The sequence below is a fragment of the Lactuca saligna genome, chromosome 5 (genome assembly GCF_052625555.1).
Source record: "Lactuca saligna cultivar CGN05327 chromosome 5, ASM5262555v1, whole genome shotgun sequence".
Classification (NCBI taxonomy): domain Eukaryota; kingdom Viridiplantae; phylum Streptophyta; class Magnoliopsida; order Asterales; family Asteraceae; genus Lactuca; species Lactuca saligna.
In genome coordinates, this window is record NC_136421.1 from 222925800 (window position 1) to 222938085 (window position 12286).

A 12286-nucleotide genomic window follows, 5' to 3' on the forward strand; every position below is an offset into this window, starting at 1 on the left:
ACAACACATAGAATGTGTTAGCTTTAGCCTAACCAAACAAAAAACAAAAATTAGGATACGCTCATAAGTTAAAAAATTAATTATATCAAAAGGATATCCCTTACAATAACAAAAACAAAACCCTACAAATTAAGGATTAAAAAGTAATCTTGATTGTTTAAAATGAAAAGGGTTAGTGGGTCAAAAAGAGCATTAGATTTGGGGAATAAGTTATCTAAGGGAGGGTAATGGCTGCTGATTTGAATTGAATTGGGTTTGATTTTTCTTGAGATTTGAGAGAGAATACGAATCTTCTGCGTGACCGCAGCCCCTTGTTTCTTTCTCCCTCACACACGCATCATTGACGGCTTAAAAAGGAAATACCGCCATGCGGAAATTCGTAGCCCACAGAGCCAAGAAGCTGATCACAAACGCCACCGCTTCCCTTTTCAATCCCCATCATCAATCGTCTTCTTCTTCTTCAAATCAATACTACACTTCTGCTAGGCTTGCTCGATTCTTCACATCTCTCCCTTCCGACACATCCATGGCTTCCGACAAGTCAACACCGCCTCTTACTGTCGACTCCCTCAACCCAAAGGTCGTTTCCTTGCTTCTCATTTATGTTTTTCACTTTGTTCATCACTTGATCTTCTTTGTTTTAGTTCGCTTACTTGAGCTTTATACAGTTTAGATATTAACGCCTTAATCGGAGGCGGGTACAAGATCACTGTTTACTTTTTTTTATTTTTATTTTTAATTTGCATCTTATCCTACTTTCCCCAAAAAGAAGAATATTGATTTCGAAGATCAATCCAGGGCTTTTCAAGTTCAAGTCGATCTAGTCCCTTTTACTATTGGAACTCCAACAACCATTTAGTTTATTTGTTAAATCGGACAATCTAGTTGTACTTTATTTATTGGAGCCAAAACAAAATCCATGTCTCTCAAAAGTCAGATATGGACATTGGAGTGGCTCCATTATTTCTGTCACTTTTACTTTTTTAAATTTCAGCATCCGTTTCCGTGATGTGAATGATATATATATATATATATATATATATATATATATATATATATATATATATATATATATATATATATATATATATAAAGTTGGATCCATATCATAAATGAGTTTGTATCTGTAGTTTTGAACTGTTTCTATAACTCCAACATGGAAAGGTTAGCTAGAATGACCTTTGTACTAATGTTTTTCCCTTTATTGCCAGGTCTTGAAATGTGAGTATGCTGTACGTGGTGAAATTGTCTCTCTGGCTCAGGTAATGTAATAAGTAATATATCGTGGAAATCATTATTAATGAATTTATTGATAGAAAACTTACCACTTTTAGCAAATTAATCTAGAATATCATAAATTTTTATCACACAATCGCCTATTGATGTTTCTCTTTCAATTTACTACAGACATTACAGCAAGACTTGCAAGCAAATCCAGGTTCTCATCCTTTTGAGGAGGTATCATTTTTTATACTTTGTTTTCTTTTGTTTTGAACATGTTAGGCTTGTGATAACTTCTGCTTCATTGCTGATGCCTCTCAAAAATTTTGCAGATACTCTACTGTAACATTGGAAATCCACAATCTCTTGGTCAACAGCCCATCACTTTCTTCAGAGAGGTTTGCATTCTGCAACACTATTTAGTATTTATAAAAGGAATGTTTTAACAAGGTTTTTTGCTTACTCCTGCAATTCATTGTATACTAGGTTCTTGCTTTATGTGATCATCCCACCATATTGGACAAGAGTGAAACACAGGGCTTGTTTAGGTATGCATAATTCAAACTGGTTTTAATCAAAATATATGCATTCAAGTATACTAATATGCTTATGTTAAACTTACAGTGCTGATTCCATAGAAAGAGCATGGCAGATTCTTGATCAAATTCCTGGTAGAGCTACTGGTGCATATAGTCACAGTCAGGTAAACGTGTTATCCTTTCAGAGGTTTCAGGTGTAGGGGTAAAACCGGAAATGCAGTTTAAGGGTTTTGTAATTGGCATCAGGGTATCAAGGGGTTGCGTGACACCATTGCTGCTGGCATTGAAGCTCGTGATGGTTTTCCTGCTGATCCAAATGATATCTTTTTAACAGATGGTGCAAGTCCTGCAGTAAGCCTTTGTTTTTTATGCTTTTATTGTGTTTTTATATAGAAAATTTTCATGATTACAGATTTTATGATCTTGATAAATACCAGGTCCATATGATGATGCAATTACTAATAAGATCAGAAAAAGATGGAATTTTCTGTCCAATTCCTCAGTATCCTCTTTACTCAGCTTCAATCGCCCTTCATGGTGGAACTCTCGTATGTGTAGTTAAACTGAAAGGCTGAAACTATTATCTTTTTTGAAAACTTTTTGGATACAAGAAAGATAATAGAGCAATGCATATTGATTGATTTTTCAGGTTCCTTATTATCTTGATGAAGCAACAGGGTGGGGACTTGAGGTCTCTGAGCTCAAGAAGCAACTGGAAGCTGCTAGACAAAAGGGTATTACTGTTAGAGCCCTTGTTGTCATTAATCCAGGAAACCCAACTGGCCAGGTAAATATATTATATATAAATTACTTTTCTAAACACTAGTGAATGTATTCTCTAAATTTTTTCATAATTAAATTTATTCGTATATCTGTATAGGTTCTTGCTGAACAGAACCAACGAGACATTGTTGAGTTCTGCAAGAAAGAAGGTTTGGTTCTTCTAGCAGATGAGGTAGAAAAAAGATCTTACAAATTCCCAAAACTTTTATGGGCATTTTAGTAAAAGCATGATTAAATAGGGTGAGATTCATGATTCATGTACATTATGCAGGTTTATCAGGAAAACATTTATGTCCCTGAAAAGCAGTTCCACTCTTTCAAGAAAGTTGCACGTTCAATGGGATATGGTGACAAGGATATTCCCTTGGTTTCTTTTCAGTCAGTGTCTAAAGGTATAGTCTCTTTGTAAATATGAATAGTATACTGATAATATATGAACATATAATATAATGCAAAACTTGTTCAGGGTATTATGGGGAATGTGGGAAAAGAGGTGGATACATGGAGGTGACTGGTTTCAGTCCTGAAGTAAGGGAACAAATCTACAAGGTGGCATCTGTGAATCTTTGTTCGAATATTTCTGGTCAAATTCTTGCAAGCCTTGTTATGAGTCCTCCAAAGGTTGGAGATGAATCCTATGATTCATATTTTGCTGAAAGAGATGGCATCCTTACATCACTCGCAAGGCGTGCAAAGGTCAGTTAGTTAAACATTAGTTGATTCAATTGTTAATTTGTTTGCAATTATTAATTTCTTTTTTCCTTCACATTATTCAAACTATAGACATTGGAAGACGCTCTCAACAGCTTGGAGGGAGTTACCTGCAACAAAGCAGAAGGTGCAATGTATCTTTTCCCACAGGTTAAGCTGCCAAATAAGGCCATAAAAGAGGCAGAAAAAGCTAAAAAAGCTCCGGATGCATATTATGCAATTCGCCTCCTCAATGCCACTGGTATTGTTGTGGTTCCTGGATCTGGTTTTGGTCAGGTGAGAATGAATTGTTTAATCACAGTTTTTTCAAGTTTTAGGGGTAAATTGGTAATTTTACTTGTGTGTTGGTCGATTAAGTGATGGAGTGTTATTGGTTGGATTGTGACAGGTGCCTGGAACATGGCATTTTAGGTGCACGATATTGCCACAGGAGGAAAAGATTCCAGCCATAGTTACAAGGTTGACAGACTTCCACAAGAAGTTCATGGATGAGTTCCGTGATTAGAAGCGATTCTTTTTTCTTTTTTTTTGAGAGAGAGAAAAGGGTAAAATTTGAATTTGAAATAAAAGCTCAAATAACTTTTACAGATTTGATAGCAATGGTTTTGTATCCTTGTAATGATTAGCATGATTGATGATGGTGGCTGAGATTTTGTGTTTGGGTTTGCTCAACCCTTTTAAAGGAGGGACACCGCCTATTCCAACTCTAGATACAGTTTGCTTATAAGTCATTTTATAAAAAAAAATTATTTAGCTAACTATTAAAAATCTGTAATTGGTATTTGTTCCATTGTTTATTTTCTTTTAAGTTAGATCTTGCTAAATGTGACTTGAGGCATTTGAAGCATTTTTATGGCGCAGTTGGATACAATGATACACTTAGATGTGGTGAGACATTTGAAGAAGTGCCATGCATTGGTGGTGCCACTCAATGACACCTCGATAAGAGAATGACACCTCGAAGACATTCCATCCACATGAGGTGCTACTCAATGTTACATTGATGTGCTCTTATGGCACTTTGACGATGTGTCGTGCACTGGAGGTGCCACATAGTGATAGAATGTGTCATTAAGTGACAGGGTCATGCAATGACACCTGATGTGTCAATGGTGGATTGTTGATGCCAATGCAATGTATCTTAAAGATGAAGGTTTTAGAAGCGGTTGTATAGCAAATTGTGATTGATTGACACCTTATCCTCATATGTTTACTACCGAATTCCTATGAGAATTTTGTTGTATGGTGCGACAATGATCACTGTGAATGATGTGAATGATTTTTTGATGTCTAAGGAACTGAAAAAGAAAAGTTTTAGTTGGTTATAAGTCCGATTTGTTTTTAGACAAAGGAAGAACATCAGATAGCAGTGAAGATAACAAACGGAAGTCAAGTTATGAATTTAAAGCCACCATTAGATGTTATATCTGCAAGGAAAATGGTACTTCAAAAGAAATGAAATAATGGATTTGAATCAAATAGCAACAACAATGTTGTTGTGGTTCAAGGAAATTTTGATGAAGTAGATGATTGTGAAGTTTTGACTGTATGTATAACTAGTTTTGCTGATGTTTCAGTCTTGGACTCTGGAACATCCTATCATATGACATACAATTATGACTGATTCGACTACTTCAAAGAGTGGAGCGGCACATTCAATACATGTGATGCTTTGAGCGGACAATATCAAGGATAGTGATACAGTGTAGATTAAGATGCACAATGATATGGCCATGAAACTAGATTGCTGATTTGTCCCGGATATTCGAAAGGACTTGATCTCTCTTTGCACTTTGGCGAAGGATGGACTAAAGTAGCCTGGAAAGGATGATTGGGTAAGAGTATCCAAGGGCCCTCTTGTAGTTATGAAGTGGAAGATGAATCATGAGATTCATTTCCAGGAAGGTTGTACGGTTAGAGGAACGATGTCTATATCTCAATAATTGGATTAGTGCGATGATAAAAAAAAGTTATGACATCATAAGTTAGGACATATGAGCGATAAAGGGTTGTTTGGTGGAGATGTAACTAGAAATGCTAAACCTGGTGAAGCTTGTGTTCAAGAGATACAACACAGTGTGAAGTTCAATTATGTTCAACATTCAAACAAGGAGATCCTTGAGTGTATTCACTCAGACCTATGGGGTCCCTCTTCTGTGAAAGTCTCATGGTGGATGTCAATATCAATACTTTGTAACTTTTTATCGATGATTACTCAAGGAAAACCCGAGTGTACTTTCTAAAGATGAAAGATGGAAGATAAAGTGTTTGGGTGGTTCAAGGAGTGGAAGACCATGTTGAGAAATAGATCGGGAACCAAGTCACGTCACTAAAAAAAGGGTTAGAGTTCTACAAGGCTTCGTTTGACAACTTTTGCAAAACATAATGTATAATGAGGCATCACACTATACGGCTAACACCACAACAAAGCAGAGTGGTAGAAAAGATGAACGAAGCCTTGGCGGAGCGTGCTCAGTGCATGCAATTATCTGTTGATTTATTGGAGCAATTTTGGACGGAAGCAATTAACATTGATTGCTATCTGGTGAATAGATATCCATCAACTACAATAAATTGTAAGACTCCTCAAGAAGTGTGGTCTGTGAAACCCTCTGGTTATTCTGGTTTACAAATTTTTTGATGCCCTGCTTATGCTCATTAAATGATGGTAAACAAGAGCCAATGGCAATGAAGTGTATATTTCTAGGATATGTATATGGAAGGAATGGTCATCGTATGTGGTGTACAGAAGAAACAATGTCTCCAAAATTCATTATTAACATAGATATGACCTTTGAATATGCTATGTGTAACCGTAGAAGATGTGGTATAAGTGTTGCGGGGAGCGATCACAGTGTTAACTATAAGGTGGAGTTTGCAACATAAACCCCACATAGTTTTGTGATAAATGAGGAACAACAGGGTGACATAGAACAACATAGACGTGAGGAATCTCTTGTTTAACCTAAGGAAAAAGTGTCTAGTGATGTTGATGTCGAGAAAGACAACTTGAAGCTTGTGGAGAATGAGTTTGTGATGAACAATTTATGAGCTGAAAAGAAGATAGTAAGGATGGAGATTCGGAGGGATAAAAGAGTAGGATAGATATACATTTCTCAATATATTGAGAAAGTATTGCGAATGTTCTATTGTGATTAGTCCAAACTTGTTTGTACTTCTTTGGCGGTTCGAGGTAATCGGGAAAAAGCTCATCGAGAAGTGGTAAAGTGGATCTCGTGACACTTGAAGGGAACACTTGATGTTTGTTTGGTGTATGGTGGTAATGAACAACATACATACTTGTTTGGATGGATAGACTTAGACCATTTAAGGTGATCTGGAGATAATAAGATTATTGGCGGTTGGTCTTATTCAGTATCTTGTTTTGAAGGTGGAGAAACCTATTGTGTTCTATGACAGGTTTTACATGCAAAAGTAAGGTACCAAGGAGAATCCGGAAGACATGTTGACAAAGTCATTTCCCAGAGATAAGTTCAAGCTATGCTTGGACTTAGTTGATGTTTGCATAGGTTAGGTCCATTCGGGGATGGATGACAGGATGGGAGAGGAAGTTCTTGTTTAAGGTGGAGTTCAGAATATATCAAGTAAATGTGGAGATTGTTAAATGTGACTTGTGTTGGATTAGGTATCTAAACAATAACTAAATTGATATGTCCTTAATTAAAAGCAGAGTCCTTTTAGGTTGCCCTCAAACCTAGTAAGTGACAGAATGACTTTTTGGAGAGAAAAGTTGATTTATTGATTTATTATAAGAATAATAAATAGCAATAAACAATTTATTAATATGTTATGAGGTTAATATATTAATTAGTAATATATTATTTAATTAATAATTAAATAGAAAATAACTCGAATTAATTTTGAGATTAACTGGATTAATTAAAAGTATAGGGAATAAATGTGGTAATGCTCAAAAGTTAAACATTAAAGAATTCCTGAACCTTCCAATAAGAGGGACGATGTTGGAGGAGGTTCCTAGGGCTTCTTGGAAGCCTTAGGGAGCAAGAAAAGGGATAACGGTTATCCAAGAAAACTTTCCTTATCATGGACTCCTTACTCACCTATATAAACCCCTTATGTGATTCATATTTTTGGCCATCCACTATAAGAGCCTTACAGTCGAAAATTCCTTCCCTTTCCCCTTTCTTCTAAAGACTTCTATTGCTAGGGTTTGGGTACAAACTATTAGATGCACCAGATTTTTGGTGCTTGCTTTCTGAAGCTTGATCAAGAAGGAATTGGTGATTATTGTAAAACCCCGTTTATTTATTAGTTAAATAAATAAATTAATGAACGAATAGTAGCCCCAAAATAAATAATTATAGGTCAAAGGTTGGTCTCGAGGAGTTAATTGTCACACTTTAAGAGATTGGGGGTTAAAAAAAGGTAAATATGGGATTTATTTTGAAATAATTTCTGGCTGGAGGGGCCGAATGGTAACTATGGGACTACATATGTAAGGAACTATGTGAGCAGGGGTGGAAAGAGTAAATTATGGACTTTCTGTGAAAATAATCTTGTGGGGAGGGGCTATTTATGGCATTATGGAATACAGTTTGAAGGGGGTGTCAGGTATTTATACAATGCGAACCCTAACCCTAAAAGAGCATGTTACAACCGCCTCCCAACCTTATAGCTCCCCACCAACGCCGCTACCATCCTATCTCCGATCAGCCAAGCAACCACCGTGACCATCGGGCTTCCATCGTGCTTGCGGCCAACGAGGATGACTTCAACGGGTTGAAGACGTCGGATGATTGGGCTGTGGGAGTTGAATTGGCGACGCTAACGTTTATTACATCCATTCTCCGACCATCTAGCGCCGTCGAACATCCTCCATACACTGTCGTCACTCCAATCGCCGGCGAGGACCATGAAGTCTCTCCGCCGCTGCTGCTGCTGTTTCGCTCGGTGGGTTTCACACCGCCAATCTCCTTCTCGACGTCGTCCAGCTCCTGTGATGTTCCATCGTTGTTATTTATTCTTCGATCGCCTGATGTTGTCACCCAAAGTGAGCACGGAGGATGTGTGGCTTACGACCGGGCTTGCGTCCATGTGTTCTAGTCGCATGAGCTGAAGTGCTGATGGGTTGTGGAACGTGAGGAAACGCCGCCACCACCGCGAGGTGGTGGCTGTCAAAGCAAAGTTGCCGCTACTACCTCCATCTCGTGCCATCACCGCCATGTACGCCACCAGGTGGGTGGCTGTGTTGCTGTTCCGGACAAGGGTGCTTGTGTTTGTTTATTTTAGTGACGTGGAGTTGGGTTGTGTGGCTGGAAAACCAAGAATCGCCACTGCCACCATTCACCATCGTGTTTTTGTGTGCGTGTTAGTAGGTGTGTGTGTGTGTTATTCGAGATTTAGCATTGTAAAGTATAATTACAAACTGGAATAATGAAAAGAAAACTGAAAACCACCACCTTAAGGTGGTGGCTGCTGCCTCTTGCCGCCACCGGCCGCCGTGTCGGGTGGCGGTGTGTCTCGCCTCGTCAAGTGTGATTCGTTTGGGGTGCTTGAAACCCTAATGGGCCTTGTTAGGCTAATAGGCCCAATGTAGTCAAATGGGCTTAGTGAAAACCCTAATGAGTCTAATGGACTCTAATTGACCCAATAAAACCCTAGTGGGCTTAATGACATTCTAGTGGGCCTAGTAGGCCCAATAAAGCCCTAATGGACCTAAAAGCCCAACAAATTGATAAAGGGACTAATATTTGGTTGGAAAAACCATAATGCAAATAAAACCCTAATTTGTGGAAATTGCTTGGCACACACACGAGAATTAATTATTAAATCTTAAATAATAATTAATAATCATTGGCAAACTAGCGTAAGGAATAATGGACTTAATGGATTAAATCTTTAATGGGTTAAGAAAGAAACATTGAACCTTAACCATCATTTCATGTGAAAACTCTAATTTGGGATTATGGGCTTGGACTTGTTGGGACCCACATTTGGGCCATTGGAATGGAATTGTGTGATTAAGCCCAATCACACCATATGACTTATTTAGAAGAATGGACTTAATGGATTAAGTCCTTAAAGGAATAATTCCTTAATGGGTTAAGTAGGAAACTTAACCCTAATCGGCATTTTATGTGAAACCCTAACTTCACTTGGGTTTATTGTTGGGCCTTTCTATTGGGCCTTGATGATTGGATTATTAATGGGCCATCTAAGAATAATTATATGGACTAAAATAATTTAATGGGCCTAGGGTAAGTCCCATGTAAGGGGTTGGGCCCAATTTAGAAAATTGGGCCATGTGTTGGGCTTCGATACATAGTCGACTTTGGGCCTATGGATTGGGCCTTGGGCTTGAATAAGCCAAGCTAGGGGTAATGTAGTATTTACCCAAATAATGTACTTATGGTTATGTACTGGGACCCAATTATTAATTGGGTGTTATTTTGGTGTTGACAGTTCGGGAATCTGTCAGCCAACAGCTGGGGTCGAGTCTGCGGGACTTCAGCAAGTGTGGGATTGTGTCTTCGGGACTTCAGCAGTGTGAGGTGAGTTACCTTCCAGTAGCGGTGGGTCTAAGGCCACAATGCCGGCCCACCAGTAGGAGACGTATGATAGATGATTGTCTCTATGATATCATCTAGGTTTGCTACTACCTGATATGTTATATGCTAGCATGATATGTTATATGTGATAGTAGTAGAGTTCGGTTGTTAGGACTGGAGGGTAGTCAGACACCTCAGATACGTCTGACAGTATGTGATGTTATGTTTATATGCTAGCATGACCTGTTATATGAGTTAGAGGTAGTAGGAGGGGAGCAGTCCCCGAGTTCGGTTGTTAGGACCGAAGGGTAGTTCAGAAACCCCAGATATGTCTGATAATATGTTATGTTATGATATGTAATAGTAGTAGTAGTAGTAGGGGTGAAATAGTCCCCGAGGTTCGGTCGTTAGGACCGAAGGGTAGTCAACACCCCAGAATGGCTTGACACGGGTAGGACGACACCCCAGAATGGTCGTATGGGTAGGTCGGCACCCCAGAAAGGCCGTACTGGGTAGGTCGGGCACCCCAGAAATGCCTGACAGTATGTATGTTATGTGATTGTGTGGTATGTGGTATAAGGGGGAACTCACTAAGCTTCGTGCTTACGGTTTTCAGTTTTGGTTTCAGGTACTTCGTGTTTAAAGGAAAGGAGCCGACTTGATCGCAGCGCATCACACTATGGTTTTCCGCACAAGAGATCTTTGGGATTACACTCTGATATTGTTTTATGATAACATGTTTGATTATTTCTACTTTGGTTTTGACATGACATAATATTACAGATGTTTTATTACACTGTTGGTTTTAAAATGACGTAATTAAAAATGAACTTTTTGGCCTGTATTTTTGGGATGTTACAATTAGTTACTATAATAATCAAAAGGTATGTAAACCCTAGAACCCTTTATGAATTTCGAAAATAGTAGAGTACTCCTAAGGTTCTTGACGTTTAATTGTTAGTTGCAAATCAATAGTGAAAATTTAGATCCAATAGGTTGCATGTGAACTTAGGGTTAAGTTATTTCTGTCACATAATTTTTTTGTAAATTCTAAAACCTATCAACTTGAGCATTTGGAGCATTCTCATGACATAGTTGGATACAGTGGCACAGTTCAATTCAGTGGCACAATTGGATACAACAACACAGTTGGATACAGTGGCACATTTGGATTCGACGACACAGTTGGATACGACGACATAGTTAGATTCAACGGTACTATTGGATACATCGGTACAATTGGATTTGGTGGCATAATTGGATACGATGGTGCACGTAGATATGATGGCACGCTTGAAGAAGTGCGAGTGTTGGATTGTTGATGCCAATGTAATGTATCTCAAGGCTTAAGGTTCCATAAGCAGCTACATGACGGATTGTGATTAATTAACAACTTTCATAGGCCTATGGATTGATGGACTTGGCCCATTAGAGTTTTATGTTTGATCCCTAGTCTATAAATATAGATATATTCTAGTCATTTGTATGTGCCTTTTGTATCCTTAGTGAGTAGGTCGGATCTCTGTTGAATTGTACTTGTACCCTCTGTTTGAGAACTCTATGAATAAAAAATACTTATCTCCTTCCTGTGGACATATGTCACATTAACCGAACCACGTAAATATTGTATCTTTGTCTGCTTTTGATTTCATTTGTTATCAACATTACTTCCTAAATAGGGTCCTAAGATCTTGACAAATGTCATTAGAATTGTTTTGATTCTTGACAAATGTTATTTGATTTCTTAATAAGTCTATTTAAGTTTAGCGTTTAAACTTAATTTATTTTTATTATATACTTATGAAAAGAGTTTATTATTTTAAAAATAATACAAATATTCAATATTGATATATTTATTATATTTAATCTATATTTTTAGAGTAAATTATAGACTTGATCCCTATGGTTTAGATGAAATAACACTCTTGGTCCAACTTTTGATAAAATAACACCAAGGGTCCCTATTAAGGGTTTTGGTAGCACATGTGGTCCTTGGGATCGTTACTGTTAAATAGATCTCCGTTAAATGGATGTAAAATCACGCAAATATCCCAAAGGGACCAATCGTGATGCTTATAAATACATTTATTATTGGTTGTAAATGATGTTCACTAGTGAACAAGAGAGAGAAGCCAATGAGAATACATTCAATTAGGAGCTAGCCAATCACAACTCCCGTAAGCATCTGTGAAGCTAAGTACTCTACACCACCACTATACCCATTGGGGGCGGTGTTCACGCGTGAAAATCCCCTCCATGTAGATGTTTACGTGCAGAAACACCCCATATTCCATGACCTAAAGAAAGATAAAGTGCAACTTGGAGATAAATAAAGGGCTGAAAGTGTAAATAAGAAAATCAAGTTAAAGCAAATATTTACTTAGGCGGGAGGCGAACCAGGGTGTGTGTTCAGGAAATTTAAAAAGCACCTGCACCTGCTGAACTGCTTACCTTTGCTATATAGATTTGAATAAAATGATATATTTTAAAGTTTTAACTAGA

General features: G+C 37.8%; 1 protein-coding gene and 1 long non-coding RNA gene across 2 annotated transcripts; both read left to right on the top strand.

Annotated features, from left to right (window-relative positions):
- Positions 1-201: 201 nt before the first annotated feature.
- On the top strand, positions 202-4012 carry ALAAT2 (alanine aminotransferase 2). Its single transcript, XM_078993577.1, has 14 exons — positions 202-580; positions 1212-1262; positions 1408-1458; positions 1554-1619; positions 1708-1769; positions 1846-1924; positions 2007-2111; positions 2198-2308; positions 2410-2547; positions 2641-2715; positions 2815-2935; positions 3010-3239; positions 3327-3530; positions 3643-4012. Exons 1-14 carry the CDS (start codon positions 368-370, stop codon positions 3757-3759), a joined length of 1623 nt encoding a protein of 540 aa, XP_078849703.1. The 5' UTR covers positions 202-367; the 3' UTR covers positions 3760-4012.
- Positions 4013-7850: 3838 nt separating this feature from the next.
- Positions 7851-10539, top strand: LOC144997710 (uncharacterized). Its single transcript, XR_013659911.1, has 3 exons — positions 7851-8611; positions 9699-9787; positions 10413-10539. It is a non-coding gene; the product is annotated as an uncharacterized LOC144997710 (long non-coding RNA).
- The last annotated feature ends 1747 nt before the right edge of the window (positions 10540-12286 follow it).

Bases quoted from the DNA above. Each gene is read 5' to 3' on its own strand.
- ALAAT2 (XM_078993577.1), top strand. From the start codon at position 368: ATGCGGAAATTCGTAGCCCACAGAGCCAAGAAGCTGATCACAAACGCC. The intron at 2,112-2,197 runs GTAAGCCTTTGT...GATAAATACCAG, and splicing joins CAGATGGTGCAAGTCCTGCA to GTCCATATGATGATGCAATT. The intron at 2,548-2,640 runs GTAAATATATTA...ATATCTGTATAG, and splicing joins CAGGAAACCCAACTGGCCAG to GTTCTTGCTGAACAGAACCA.